At 48.8% G+C, this 14,614-nt stretch overlaps 1 protein-coding gene and 1 long non-coding RNA gene across 6 annotated transcripts in view; both read left to right on the top strand.

Annotated features, from left to right (window-relative positions):
- Window positions 1-2,071: 2,071 nt before the first annotated feature.
- LOC146760543 (uncharacterized) lies at window positions 2,072-2,953 on the top strand. Its single transcript, XR_014947492.1, has 2 exons — window positions 2,072-2,213; window positions 2,301-2,953. It is a non-coding gene; the product is annotated as an uncharacterized LOC146760543 (long non-coding RNA).
- Window positions 2,954-3,444: 491 nt separating this feature from the next.
- TENT4B (terminal nucleotidyltransferase 4B) overlaps window positions 3,445-14,614 on the top strand; it is a 36,927-nt gene continuing 25,757 nt past the window's right edge. For all 5 annotated transcript variants that reach the window (XR_014947489.1, XR_014947488.1, XR_014947490.1 and 2 more), the window contains exon 1: window positions 3,445-4,143. Coding sequence is in view for 2 of the 5 variants with exons in the window: in XM_015873509.3 (XP_015728995.2) it covers window positions 3,587-4,143 (557 nt within the window). In the remaining 3 variants the exon portion in view is untranslated. The remainder of the gene's footprint in view (window positions 4,144-14,614) is intronic.

Below are 14,614 nucleotides of genomic sequence, written 5' to 3'. Positions count from 1 at the left end.
TTACCCACCTAACTCCTAACGTAGTGTAACTTGCTCTTGGTGTCTAATGAATTGCTTGTGAGTGAATATGAAAGAGTAATTTTTTTTATGTTAACATAGAGAGCGTGTTCTTGTAAGGGGTGAGATAGAAGATAATATGACAACTATGGAAGACAATGAAAAGGCAAATTGTCTGTGATTTAAAGAAGTGTCAGATCATGGCCTAAAAACAGAAGAGATTTATAGGTACAGAAAGGCTCAGCTGTAAGGTTTGGGCTATAAAAGTTGTTCTAACACAATTGAGGAAAATTAAGGCAGTGGAAGAGAAGATGATGTGGCTCAAGCTAAATGTTTGATGGGCTCTTCTGGCACTGATTTATTTGAGTAGTTTTAGAGTAGGCGAGACAAAGAGATCCTTGACAGCTTATAAAGACAAAGGCAGATCTTGGAGATGCTTTGAGGGTGGGAAGTACTGCCCTGATTATCCAGTGGGCAGCCTAATTAAGCAGGTGCTAAAGACATATGTGATCTTCATCAGTTCGTGTAGTCACACAGATAAGGCTGTTATCAAAGCAGGTATCTTAGACTGAATTTGTTTGCTTATCCTTGTCCCTAAAGCATCTGTCTATGCTGCAGTGTAAAAACTGCTAGTCTGAGGTGTGAAGTACAGTGAAGGAAGAGGGGCTGCTGGCCTCCTCCTGCTCAGAAGCAGTGGGACGGGTGGTGGTGGCTGCTGCTTTGGCCTCTGCAGCCTGCAAAACATTGACTCCACAGCTGCATAGATAAGGAATTATCATTGCTACCTGGCTTGTTTTTACTCTTTATGAAGAGAAACAAGTGGCAAGATTTCAGTAAGTATTTGTTGTGACAAAGCATTCAGAAGATGTCTGTAACTTTGTGGTTTACTATTAACTACTCGAGGTTTGCGCTGTATGTTGAGGGTATTTTTTGTGCAGTGTGTTGTAAGGATGTTCTCTGTAGATGAAGAATACTCATAACCGGTACTACTTGGCTTGGTTCTATGTGTGTATTTTGAATGTGGAAGGAAAAAAAAAAAATCAGAGCACAGTAAAGTTACAAAATGAGACCTGTAATCTGAGAACACATTAAAATCAGTCTGTAGTTTAAGTATTATAAATGAAACGCGTATCTTGTGGTATAGTAACATTGACCAACCAACCAAAAGTGCTTATAAACTTCAGTTCTGTTTCCTTAATCAGTAATTTTCAGTAAAAGCATTCCCAGAGGACTGGAAAGAGCTGCCTAGTCTTGGAGTCTTACATTTACTGTTTCAAATTCAAATTCAGGCGATAGTAATTGTAATTGAAAGAAAACTAATGGTTCTTTTCTGGCACAGATGAATTGAGCAGGCAGTCTAAATATAGTCTCTTTGGATGTGCTCTTAGGATACGTAACACTCAGATAATTGGCAAAAACTGAGAACTCGGACAGTGGCAGCAGAGGAAAGAATCTGAAGTTTCCCACAAGGGCTGAAGTGCTCTGTGCGGTGGAGCTCTCACTGAGTGCTGCCGAGTTCCTGTCTGTTCTCCAAGTCAGTTCAGACTGTTTAACTTCTGTACCTTCCCGGAAGAATAGCACATATTTAAATCACTCTTACTTCATTTGTTTCAGTATTATTTTCCTAAGTTCCTTGTTTCTGTGAGAGGCACAGACATAACGTTCCGTCAGACGTAATTCAGTGACCACATAAACACAGCTTGAGACTTGTACACAAAGAACATGATAAACGTTTGTCTTTTTTCTTTCAAATCCCAGTGTCCTCGCTGTTGTATTAAGGACTTAAATCAAAACGCAGGGGGGCTGAAATAAGGTATTGCTGCAATGGTCTGTGCTGTTGGAAGCGTTGTGGCTGCTGCATGGCTGTTGGCACACAGGAGGGTCCTGGTGCAGCCCCAGCATTGGGAGAGACCCTGAGTGTCATGTCAATGCCTGTCCCACTTCTGAAGCTGTGTTGGGACTCGATAAATGTCCTCTGGGCTTTGTGCTCCTTTTCTTGTAACAAAAATCTCATCTGGAATTGTTTCCTTCCCCTTCTGGTGTGATTGCTGTTATTTTTTTTTTTACCTTTAAGGGAAATGGTCTTGGCCTTTTCGCACCCCCCGCTGCTGATGGAGAGTAAAGGGCACTTCAAGAATCTAACTGTGGAATGGCTGACAGCTAAAAACTCTGTGGTGTTTCTAAACAGCCTTTTTTTCTGAGGAATTGCCTCTTTAGTAAGGAGAAGTTAAAGTTCAAAGTCGTGACTAAAAAAGTCATGTCAACTGTATTCAAGCATGGCAACTTTTTGCCTCTCTTTCCAGGCTCGTACCCTGATCTCATGTGCTTGTGGTATCAGACTGCTTTCCTAGGCCAGATATTTTGTGACTGTTATCTCCTTAATTGTAACGTGAGCTTTTATTACTGTTGCTCCCCCTTTTCTGTGCTGTTTAAGTACAAAGTTTATGAATTGAAGCCTTCTGATTTGTATCTTTGTTCCTGAGCTGTGCTCAAGTCCCACCACTGTCCACTTGGTGTTGGTGGTAATTGCAGGTGATTTTCAAAGCAATTAATCAAATCTGTCACCTCAACAGCTGTGTCCAGCCCCTGAGATTCTCACTGGGGTTGGTGTCTCTCGGGCTGTGCAGATCAGTCGGACAAAGGCAGAACCTCAGAAGCAGAGGGCTCAGTGTCCCCCAGCCCTGCTCCTGGCCATGTGGGACACAGGGTGAAGCTGCACTGTCGGTCTGTGGCTGTCAGCACCAAACGCTGCTGGGACACGTTGTAAACTTTCCACCTCATGGAATACTTGGAGCTGAAGCACACCTTTCTAGTTCCAAACACTGTATTAGCTCCTGCTGCCTGAAGAGGAATCCTGTCCCACCTAGCGCTGGAACCTTTGTAGCTGTTATCATACGGAACACGTTTTAAGGCTGTAGTATGAAAGCACTACAGAAATAAAACAGCCTGACTAGAAGCCGTACTACTCCATTTTGCCGTTTGCTGCACGGTGTGCACTGTGTTTCTCCATCTGTCCGTACAAGCAATGGCAGCCGGGCGCTCCGTTTCCATCCCTCGGTGCCGCACGCGGTGCAGGCGGGTCCCCCCAGCAGCTCACCCAGCTGCAGGGCAGCGCACGGCTGAGCAGAGGGACGGGGCGGCAGTTACCGACCCCGCACCTCGCGGGAGGGAACCGAAGCGGCCGCTGCCCCGGGGCGGCCCCGCGCACCTGCTGCCCGCCGGGAGCCGGCGCCCCTCAGCGCGGGGACCGAGCCCCGGAGCAGCAGCGGCCGCCTCGCTTCGGAGAGACCAGAGAGCGGCGGAGAGACGGGAGCGGAGCGGAGCTTCAGCGCTGACAGCTCCGACAGCTCCGGCCCGGCCGCCGCCGCCCCCCTTTATTGCGCGCGGCCCGTGTGCCGCCGGCCCGGCCGGGCCCCGCCTCGCCGCGCTCGCCAGGAGGGGCGGGGGCTGTGGAGCGACGGCGGCGAGCAGGCAGGCGCGGAGCTGCCCTTCCATAGGAGCCGCCATTAACGCTGGGACCCGCTGACAGGGTCTCGGCGGCGGCGGCCGGCGCGGGGAGCGGAGGCGGCCGGGGTGGGTCCCCCGTTTGATGGATCCCCGGATCGCCTGGTTCCAGCCAGAGCAGCTCGGCCCCTCGAACCGCCTGTGGATGCAGATCTGGGAGACCACGCAGGGGGTCCGCAACCTCTACTTCCAGCAGCAGCAGCAGGAGCAGCAGCAGCAGCAGCAGCAGCAGCAGAGCGCCCCCGCCGGGGCCGGCCCGGCCTCCCCGCCCGGCATGTACCGCGCCCCCCGCGCCGACCCCCAGCCCGACTTCCTGCCGCTCGAGAGCGCCAACAACCAGCACAACCGCGGACACCGACAGGCCTCGCCGCCCCCGGGGGCCGCCGCCTGGGCCCGGCCCGCTCGGGGGGTGCCGCCCGCAGCCGCCGCCGCCGCCGCCGCGGCCGCCAGCAACAAGAGGAAGCGCGACAACAAGGCCAGCACCTTCGGGCTCAACTACAGCCTCCTGCTGGGGCCGCCCGGGCAGGGCCGGGCCCCCGCCCTGGGCGACGGGCCGGCCGCCAGGGCCCAGTCCGGCCTGGCCGAGCCGCACTACACCGGCACCCCATGGAAGAAGAGGAACTACAGCCAGGGAGTCGTGGGGTGAGCGCCGGGCGGGCGGCGGGGAAGCGGGGCCTGCACCCGGCCCGGGGCCTCGGGAGGAGGAGGCCGGGGGGGCGCCGGGCCGCGGCACCTGGGGCGGGCGGCGGGGCGCGGCACAGGCCCGGGGGGCGGTGCGGGGCGGTGCGGGGCCGCCGGGCAGGGCCGGGCCGGGCCGCCGTGCGGGGACGAGGCCCGTGCTGCACAGCAGGCCCGGAGGGGCGGCTCCAGTGCAGGTGCTGGTACTGGGGAGGAAGGTGGCGTTCGCTCGAGGCCGAAGCGACGCGTTCCGCGAGTGGCCGGGAGGTGTCTGTGTGCATGTTAATGGAGCGGGCACGCCTAGGTGCGGGGACGGGATCCTCTCGTCTCGCTGTCAGTGCGTGTGCACGTGGTGCGTGCTACACACGGATCGCTCGTGGAGTGCTCGGATCTCCCACCGCCGCACAGCTCTCGGTGTGGCCGTGCCCGCCCGCAGCCTTTGCGTTCCGGCTGTGTGTGTTCTCCGTTTCGCTTTTCGCTCGGCTGCCGGTGCAGCCCGGCACGCTGCGAGGATGTAGCACGGAGCTGCGGGCGAGAGGGCAGCGGGCTGTGCCACGGGCACGCTCTGTACGACGTGCGGAACGGGCACAGAGCTGGGACCTAAAGATCTGCTGGTGGCAAAAGAGAGCGTTTATATGGGGCAGTGTGTTTTCTAGAGAGGTGACAGAAAAGACACGTTCATATGCTGGTGCCCGTCCTCAGCAACAAACCTGTGTGTGTATAGAGCGTTATGGATTTTGGTTTGGGTTTATTAATGGTTTTCATGGATCTCTGGCTGTGGAATGCAAGTGCTGATGTGAGGATTTTGTCCATATTGTTTTTTCTGTTAGCTAGGTCTCATCCCTTGGTGTTGTTGAGGCCGCAGAGATCGACAGCAGGCAAACATGAATCTTCTGTCCGAAAGCTGTCCAAAGCCCCTCCTCGCCCCTTTATTTAACATGTGGATGACTTTTGGTATGGGTGAATCCCTGGTTAAAATCCGTTGATGGTTTCTGTGATTCAGTTTTTATTTTTAAAGTTCACGCTCTCAGAGTCCATCCTTTGGCTGTGACCCGTTTCTCCGTCCTCCCCAGCAGCAGCACACTGACATGTGTTTGTTAAGCGTGGATTTGCAGTGCAGTGTGAGCAGCCATAGCGCCCTTTCCAATCCTTCATGCTTAGAAAGCATCAGGCCTCGCCCCAGGGTTCAGCTGGCCAAGGTGTGTGGTGACAGGAGGAGTGGGAAGGGCTTGGTTTAGAAATCAATATTGATGTGAGTGGGTCACTGCTGGTGTGCCCAGCTTGTGCCTGAGGGTCCTTCTGCTGCCTCCCACTGGGAGGTGCTGACCTCATGCCTCCCAAAAACCACTCTTCTGTAAGAAGCTTCAGAACAAATATTCAAAGTTGTTGGTTGCTTTGGAAAACAAACTCTTACAGCCCCAGGCTCCCTGTTTTCTTGCCAGCCGCTCTGTTACCTTTACTGCTGGGGTTACTGTAGTTTGTAAAGTGACGTTGCAGAATTGTGCTGTTCTGAGTTCTGTGGTCACTCTTTGTGCTGGAGCCTCCACAATGTCCTTCACAAGACTTACAAGTAGCACGTTCTAAGCATACTAAATCCAACTTTTTAAAGTTAGTTTTTGGACTCTGTTTACCTTCCAGCTTGTCATTTATTTACTTGGTAGTTGAGGATCACTTTTAGAAGCTCTTCTTTCTTGTAAATCTATAAACCTTTTCTCTGCGTTGAAGAGATGGAGTAGAAAAAGGGGCTGAGCTTCATCAGGAGCCACAAGGTAATAACTGGACCCAAGTGTTGGAGGTGGTGACTGTTGCAGTAGGAGAATCTCAGTTGAATCGCTTTCATGCTTGAAGTTGGTTGCACAGTGTAGACTTATTTTTTCTTTTAGTGTCAAAAAGTGCTGAGATACGTTGGTGTGTGCTGGGCTGTCAGGTTTGTGGTGGGCATTTATGAGATGCTGAGGTGGGGCATGGTGGAGCTCCGTGTTACTGCCCAGCTGTGTGCTGAGCTGCTGCTGTGTGTTCTTTGCCAGCAGGTGCTGGTGGTCTGCCCCATGTCCTAGAGCACCGCGTGGCACTGATGGGCAGAGAGCTCTGTAACCCAGAAAACGAGACTGTTTCTAATGTATGTATCTCAGATTACACATTTCCAGTACTGGTTCTGGAATGTGTGTTGGTTCTTCCTAGCAGTGACTGGGTAAAGGAATACATGGTAGTTGTATTGCAAGCCTTATGCTGGTGTTCAAAGTATCCTTTCTCCCCTCTGTACTTGTTTCCGTGCAAATGTTACAAGTAATTAAGGCTTGCCACTCTCCCTTGAATACCTTCCCTTATTTATTCCTTTTTTAGGTCGATCACTTTAAATGTTGAGTCTGTTGGCTGCCCCCATGTTGTTGAGCAGTCCCGTTTTCAAAAGGACAGGGCCTGACTTGCTCACATACACCACTGGGAGCAGATGGTGGAATTCCTGTTTCCAGTGCAAGGATGTCACTTGAGCGTCCATTGCCTCTGAGCGCACAGTTCTACTGATGAGCTGCCTGGAAAAACTGCCTGGTAGTTCCTAGCTTGTTGGGCAGTTTATGTAAACATGTGACATCATGTAAGTCTCACTACTGAGCTGCCTAAAGCTTTAGAGCTGCCTAAAGCTTTAGATCAATGTTTGAGGCATTTCTTTTCAGTTGTTTTCATTTTTATTGAGAAACAACATTTCCTCAGTTCACGCAGTGTGTGTGAGGTGGTAACCGAGTAACAGCCATAACCCACCACTGCATGGATTTCACATCAGGACATTTATCTTACAGACTGTGCACAGTGTTTGTGAGCATTCATTGATGCAGAAATACTGGCTGTGTTCAACGCGTGGACATCTTATTCTGGCATATCTTTAAAGCTATTCTTTACAGAAGTGTTCAGACCTCCAGTTCTGTTGATAATGTAGATGCTGTGTTACTCATACTCCTCTTTGCTTTGTGCTGGCACTCTCAGCTTTGTGGCATGGGAAGCAGCACTGGAAAGCACGTGTTTGGTGCTGCCTGAGTTGCTTTGTGCTGTCAGACTTGGGTGCCTGTCTTGTGTCCTCTGCTGCCGTTGTCAGCAGGCAGTGGTGCTCCAAAGAGCCGATAGCACAGAAAATGAACCTAAAGTTGTGCAGGACCTGGATGATGTTTCTGAATGTAATATGTCCCTTTAAAGCCATGATTGAATTTACCTGGATGCAGTACTCCTAGCACTAAAGGTAGAAGGTGTAGATGGATACGTGGTTTGGGGCCTAGGGGGATTCTGAGTTGTTCCTTCCCCTCCAAGGACAGCAGTGAATGCTGACAGCACTGTGTCATAGCTGTAAGGACACAAAAAGATCCAGGGAACTAAAATGTGTCCTACAGCTCTGTCTGAGCTAAGGCTGAGCTGGGGTAAAAGAACTGCATAAGCCAGAAACTTTATATGAAACAACAAAACCAAAAAAAGAAGCAAACCACACACAGTTCATTTTGGCCTGTCCCCTCCTGTTTCTCTGATGCTTGCACTGAAGGGAAGAGCTCACGAGCAGCTCCGGGGATGTGGGTTTGGGGACTTTGTAGGGAACTGGATAAATTTTACCAGAACATACAGTCAAATAGGAAGAACTTGGCTAATGTGTGAGTTTAGGAAGGAAAATGTTATGTGTAGTAGTGAGGGAGAGGCTGGGTTAAGTTGAAGACTGAGTGTTTTGGAGTACTGAAAGCACAGTGATAACAGTCTCCCAGGCCCAATGGAGGTGCAGCAGGCTGGCACAGTGCAGGGCTTCCCTGTGTGTCAGGCAGGAGGAGGGGATGCTGTGAAATAGAACCATAATACTTCAGGAAGAAGTGGCTTAAAGCTGCGTGTGCTTGCTGGAGAAGTTCTCATCTATTATTTTCATGTGGCATTGTCAGCTCTTTGGGCCTCTTATTGACTTCTATGGCAGAAGTTCAGCATGCAGGTGTGTGCGCTGAGCTGAGCAGTGAGTGTGTGGCTGCAGCAGGGCAGTGGGCAGCCTGAGCCCCACGTCTCACAGCTCTCACTTGTGTGTGCTGTCAGCCACAGCAGCAGCATTGCCATGTGGGCTGGAGCATGGGCACAGCAGCTGAGTGTATCATGAGCACAGCAAATTGGTGTACCTGTACTGCTGACTTGTGTGGCTCAGTGCCCAACCTGGGCAGGTGTAATGATATCCTCATTTGCTGTGCTGCTTTTCATCGTGTACTCTTCAGTGTTTGAAACTAATGCATGGGTGATACTTGGTCTGCTTGCACTAGCTTGGCGCCTACACAACTTCACATAAATAAACCAATGCTTGTTGTTCTGAAGTGCTGGTGAAACAGCAGTGAGCTGTGTGCACGCTTCTTAATGTATCCTTGGAGTAGTTGCATGTGTTATGGACCTCATGAAGATGTGTATGAAAACATGGGTTGCACTTGAATTCACCGTGTACATATGCACAGAAGTTCTATCTGCTCCCTGAAACAGTCGCTTAGAACTGTGCTGTCTCCTCACTTTGTACCCACGTGTGTAAGCCTTCAGGTAGGAGTCCAGGGATGTGAGTATAGTACTCATCATTTCCCTGTGTCTGCCAGCTGAGATTGCTGTCAGTGTCAGCGTTGTGCTGAGCCGGGTGCTGGCAGTGCCCCCGTGACAGCTTGTGCAGTTCTGGAAGGTGGGCAGCTGGGCTGCGTGGGAGTGGGGCTGGCTATTGCCTGCAGCCTCAGGTAGTGACAGGCTGTTATTCTCCTTGAGGGAGGGCAAAATGAGTTTACTAGGAGGTGCGAGCATTAGAATAAAGGCATTTTGAGGAAACATGTAGGAAACACACTTTAAATATTATATAACAATATTGTTTAGCTTGTAGAATCTTGTGCCAGTGCCAAAATTTCAGCATGTCTTGTTTAAACAATTTAAGGAGAACTTTGGAGACCTATCGGTTTCTACACATGGCAGGGAAAGAGCATTTGAATGTATTTTTGTGAGCTGTTCTCTTTGCTCTGATTCTGTTTGTGACTCGGGTACCTTCTTACCTTGGAGCGGCTATATAAGGAGCAGATGTTTGGTGGACTTCTTTGGTGGACGGGGATGTCTATATTAAGTAATAGGAAGAGAGTGTCATTCCCCCTTGGGTGTTTGCTGCCTCCCAAAAGCTGCTGTGTGCTCTCCCCAGCCGTGTGCAGTTGAGAAGAGAGTATTTGCTCTCCCTGGATCTTCACTGGAGTCACATTAAGCTGTGTTAGAGTTCTAGCTCTTCTTTTTTAATTGGCAAGCTGTTCGTATGAGGTCAGTTTTAGGAAGCCTGAGAGTGTTTTGTTGGTCTTAGAGCCGTGTCATCAAAGCATATTATTGCATTTTTCTCTGCTTCGTTGTTTTTTAACCATCTTAGTGTTACACTTTGTTCCAGGGTGTTCACTTCTGTAAAGCTGGAGAATGAGATCTGGTTTTTGCTTTGGAAATCCTTAACGCTTTCAAATGCCATTTTGACAAGTTGTATATGTAACACCACCATCAAAACTGTACTGTGAAACTTTGTACTACTTCTTACTGACTTCATGATTTGATAATTCAGAATCCATCTCTCAATACAGAGCATGTACTCCAAAGTAATAAATACACCAGAGTTGCGGGGGTGGCTTTTGCTCCCAGGTCTTTTGTTTCTATTGCATGTGATGCATAACAGTGTTGCACTCTCTTTGCTGGATGCTGGCAGTGGCAGCAGTAGCACGTTACATGTTGTGCAGAGATCCCCGCATACACGTGGCCTGAGAACCTTCCTCAGAGAGATGGCTGTCTGCAGCAGATAAAGTGGAAATCTTGCGTAGTGCATATTATAAGCAAATGAATGCTGCTGCTGTTCTTGGTGAGCTGTTTGCATCCTAATTCAGTATGTGAACATGCTGTGATTTCTGAAATTATGAGAGTTCATTCCTTTCAATTATCCACGCAGATGAACTGCCAAGGAGTGGTTCTGGTTATATTTGGATATTGCTTTCTGAACCTGAACCTAGAAATTGCAGTAAATATTCCTATCAGAAGAAAAAGAGTGTAAAGCTGGATGTTGGCTTCAGACATTTTCCCTAAGCTGCAGGTAGCGTTACAGAAGAAGTGATTTGAACTTTAATCATTTTGTAACTTTAACCCAGAACAGATAAGGCAGCAGGACTTTTTTTTCCAGGAATTCTATGGACTTCGATGTCAAAGTAAGATACATTGGATCTAGGTAACAGAGTCCTTGTTTGTAAGGCTGTCCTAAAACCTTTCCTACAGAGTCTTTGGAGCCTGTTTACCTTTTGAATAACTGTGTACCATAACCGTGCAATTAATGTATTAGTATTGCTGCATTCAGTCCAAGTCTTTTGCAGTCAGCTGTCCCTGGCAGTTACTGTTCTGAGCCTCAAAGCAGTGTCACAAAACCTATGTGGTACTGTGTGCTTGCTGTGTGCCTTAGGGCTGGTGGTGGCTGGGAGGCAGCAGCAGGTCAGAGCGAGGGCGAAGTGCCCCACGGCAGCACCTGGGGATGTCTTGTGCTGGTACATCAGCACCGTCTGTTAATTTCCTTCCTCCCATGGTGACAATTAAGATTATTTGGCAGACCTCGTTCCAGATCAGCCTCTCTGACAGTCTCGTAATGTCCTCCTTGGCATGGGAACTACATCTGAATTATTCAGTAGCAGTGTGCAGCTAAAGAGGCACAGTCGTGCTACAATTGCTTGAAGAAGGCTTTACAGTATGGCATGCTCCATCACTACACTGCTCTGTCCAATCTTGCATTTTATTTCTTCTGCTTTGGTTTGTAGAGGATTTTTACTGAAAAATGGTGGTAGTAGGTGGCTTAGGAACACAGTGTGCCTATGCACACCCACTCTTCTGTTTTATTGGCGTGATTTGAGGTCAGGGTTGAAGGGAGGAATGAGGCAGCTGGAGTTACTCTGTGAGTGTTGAGCAGTACAGAGGAACTGGTGCTGTGATCTTGCAAGTAATGGGATGTAATAATGGGTAGATGCAAATGTTAAAGTCCTTCACAAACTTCCATATTGGGAAAACGAGGGTACTGGAGGAAGGATTACACTTCCAGGTCAGCAGGAGCTTGGCCTGCTGCCCTTGCTCAGTGTAGGTTTTCTGCTGGTTTGATTTGAGAGCACGTGTGTAAAATGATGCTTATTTTCTTACAGGTTGTTGTGCTGACTCAGTTAATGCTGAGAGAACTTGCCTTGTCACAAGTACAGTGTAGAGATAAGCCTTCACAAAGTGTCTTGCAGTGATTAGAGTGGGAGCTTTGCTCCAGTGTTGCAATGAGGAGCAGCGTGCAGTCAAAGCGGACCTGGCCTGGTTTCTTGGTCTGTTAGTGGCCGTAGGCTGAAGATGTGGTAATGCAGCCAGCCCCTTTCTGGAAGTTTTTCTCTCACTATGTTAATTCCGAAACTGTTCAATTCCACTGTTACTTCAGAAACAGCTGGTATTTTCCTATGTAGTCCAAAAAGCCTGTGCTCAGGGCTCTGCCAGCTCTGTGTCAGGGACTCCCGGCCTGCTGGTGCCCAGCGGCTGTTAGTACAGGAGCTGGGCTGAACAGCACAGTGTTGGAGCTGTCTGGGCCCAAATAGTGGCTGTGGCCGCAGGTCGTGCAGGCTTGGGTTAGGGCTGAGCTGTGCTAAGAGAATGAGATCCTTATGGGTTTTGTTATTATTTGCTTGGTTATGTCACGCTGTAGCTGGGTGATTCAGTCAGTGTTTGAGGATCTTCTGTTTACTTGGCCTTCTGGTTGTGTTTTGGTCTCACTGTCTCATTCCCATTCATCCACGAGGATTCCTCCTTGCTGGAGTCATACTTGGCAGGTACTCATAGGAGAACATCGTCATGTTGGTTTTTGCCTTGAAGAGCCGGTTGTCTGAGGTTAACAGCTTTATACCTATTTCTGCTTCTAGCATTGTAGAGATGAGAGGTTTGTCTCACTGAGCTGTTGGGTTTACCTCTTAGTAGATACTTTTTGAGATCAGATTAAGAATGTTGTCTTGCTTTTGTTTCTGTCTTGTAATTGTATTATACATCAGCTGTAAACATTTTCTTAGCTAAAACCTATATAAATTTGAATTAGCTACTGATCTTCTGAAGCTGCTCTTGTTACAGTTTGGCCAAATGCCACAGTGCACCCGTAGGTTGTAAAAGATGCTCTTTCAGTGACAGTAAGTAGCAGTGTCAGTTCCTGGGATAACAGTACCTTGAAGCAAATGAACAGTAAAATGGTATAATAATAAACTTAATCTCTCATTTCTTGTGTAAAGCAGTATGTGCCTGTAGGTACTAACTTAGTCATTGGATGCTGGAATAGTTCACTTCAGCATCTGCTCCTCTGGTATGTACCAGCTGCAGGGGCACAGCAACACATCATCCACAACCTTAATTGACTGGGCAGTGTGTGGAGATCTCAGTGACTCCCTGAGAGCTGGCAGCTGGGCTCCTCTGCTGCATCTTGTGCTCACTCCTTGGTGTGCTGGACAAATTCACTTAATGTTCGATTTATTAACGGAATTACTCTGAGATGGTGGTTTCAGTAAATTAGTTGGATGAATCTCGAGTGCATGTTGTGAGAGCTCCGAGCAGCCTCATGTCCATTTCTGCTTCTGTCAGGGCCTGCACACAATTAATGCTGTGCTGGGGATGTCCCATCCTACAGAGGGGCCCAGAGTTCAGCTGCCTGCTGTTATGTCTGGGCCCATTGGGTGGCTTTGACCCTCCAACCACTAAGAGCCCTGTTTTATCACCATGTATGGATTCTCTTGTCCTTGTGTCTAACCAGAATTCAGCAGTTGTTGCAGTCCAGTCACATTACATCCTTAGCAAGTCATCCTTCAGCATATAATGATCTATATGAATTCTAAGATTTTATGGTTTTGGAAAGTATCCTCAGTGAAGGGTGTTTTCCAGGCTCATAGTGATAGCTTTCTGACTGATGTACGAGCTCAATCTTAGGGGAAGAAGGCAAAAACCGTGATTTGATCTGTAGCTTTAGTCAGAGATTTACTCTTCTAGGTGCTGTGAGGAACGTGTCTGGTAGCCTGCGTGGGACGAGGAAGGCCTACAGCATGTGTGGGCCTTCTACCGCCTCCTCCCCACAAGTGATTTTGCACTGCTGTTGTATCACAGTCACCGAAATTCAGTAACAGGTCTTAAATGGGATGATCTGGTTCTGAGCATGTGCTAGGCAGGTGAGTTGTGATCATTGTCCATTTTAATTGAAGAATATAAATTTAACGTACAAATTCAAAGCCTTGTGCAAAGTAGTAAGTACTAACATCAAATCTTTATATTTAAAAAAATAAACAAAGGACTTGTAACATGAAGATCCAACCTGTGTGACTTGTGGTTCTTTTCTGTGTTCTTTGAGTGTGTCCAAATACAGTCCCCACAGCCCTCCCTGATCCCCCAGTAGCTACCCAGGACTGAGTGTTAGACAGCTATGTGGTTCTGCACTGTCTTTCTAGGTGGTACGCTCGGATTTCAGATTTTATTTGAAAATATTCTTGTGCTGGACCTGAGAAGTCCTGTACCGCAGATGTAAGTTGTTATTGGATGCAGTGTTCTTACGTTAAATTAATGGCAGGTTCGCTCAAATGCTGTGTTACTGAAATGGAGCTGCTTAGAGTTGAGCTCCGTTCTGGGTGGTTCCTGTTGAGCAGCAGAGCAGTGTGCTTGTATGTAAGTGGCCCTGAGGGAGCTGTGTGCTTATCGTGGCTGCTGCTCTGCAGCCAGGTGTGTCAGCAGCTGAGGGGGAGCTCAGACTGGGCCCGGCTTTCTGGCTGTCTTGGTGTGTGTAGGGGGATGCAGGATTGCCTCTGCTCATCCTGAGGCTGCTGTGGGTGTAGTTGGGCTGGAGCTCTGATGGAAGGAGGCTGAAGTGAATAATTGTGTTACTCTCCTCTTGGTTTAATTGATCTTCCCAGTGAAATCTGTTATGGAGTGATAAGCGAGGAGAGCGTTTCCAGGCAGAACCCGCTGTGTGTGGGAGAGCAGACGGTTCTCCTCAGCTTCCTTCTGTTCCAGAGCTCCGTTCTGGGTCTGCATCAGGCTTTCTTGGCCACACAATGGACTTGGCTCTCGGCTCAGAGGCAGCCTGGCATGTGTGCAGCCATCTATGTGCTGAGGGGGACCTGTGGCGTGAGTTGTAGCTTGGATCGTAGTGTCCAGGTGGAGAGCTGTTATCTGTCAGAAATACTCAACAGCCTTCAGGGAGTACAGCCATCCCACCTGTGTCCTGGCAGCTTGTGGTGTCACTTACAGGCACACCTCACATTGAGTGCTTACACCATAATATTTCTTGTGCTGACAAAATAGTAGCAGTGTGTTAGAGATGTGTAAAGAACCTGATATAGTGTATGTTTCTGAAGATGAACAGCAATGACTATAAGCTGACCTAGCAGATCCCTCTGTTCTATTTTAATAGTAA

Source organism: Coturnix japonica, chromosome 6, assembly GCF_054131305.1.
Source record: "Coturnix japonica strain WE chromosome 6, WE-NBRP24, whole genome shotgun sequence".
In the NCBI taxonomy this organism is placed as follows: Eukaryota; Metazoa; Chordata; class Aves; order Galliformes; family Phasianidae; genus Coturnix; species Coturnix japonica.
The sequence above is the reverse complement of the archived record's forward strand: the minus strand, read 5'-3'. Positions and strand labels throughout refer to the sequence as shown.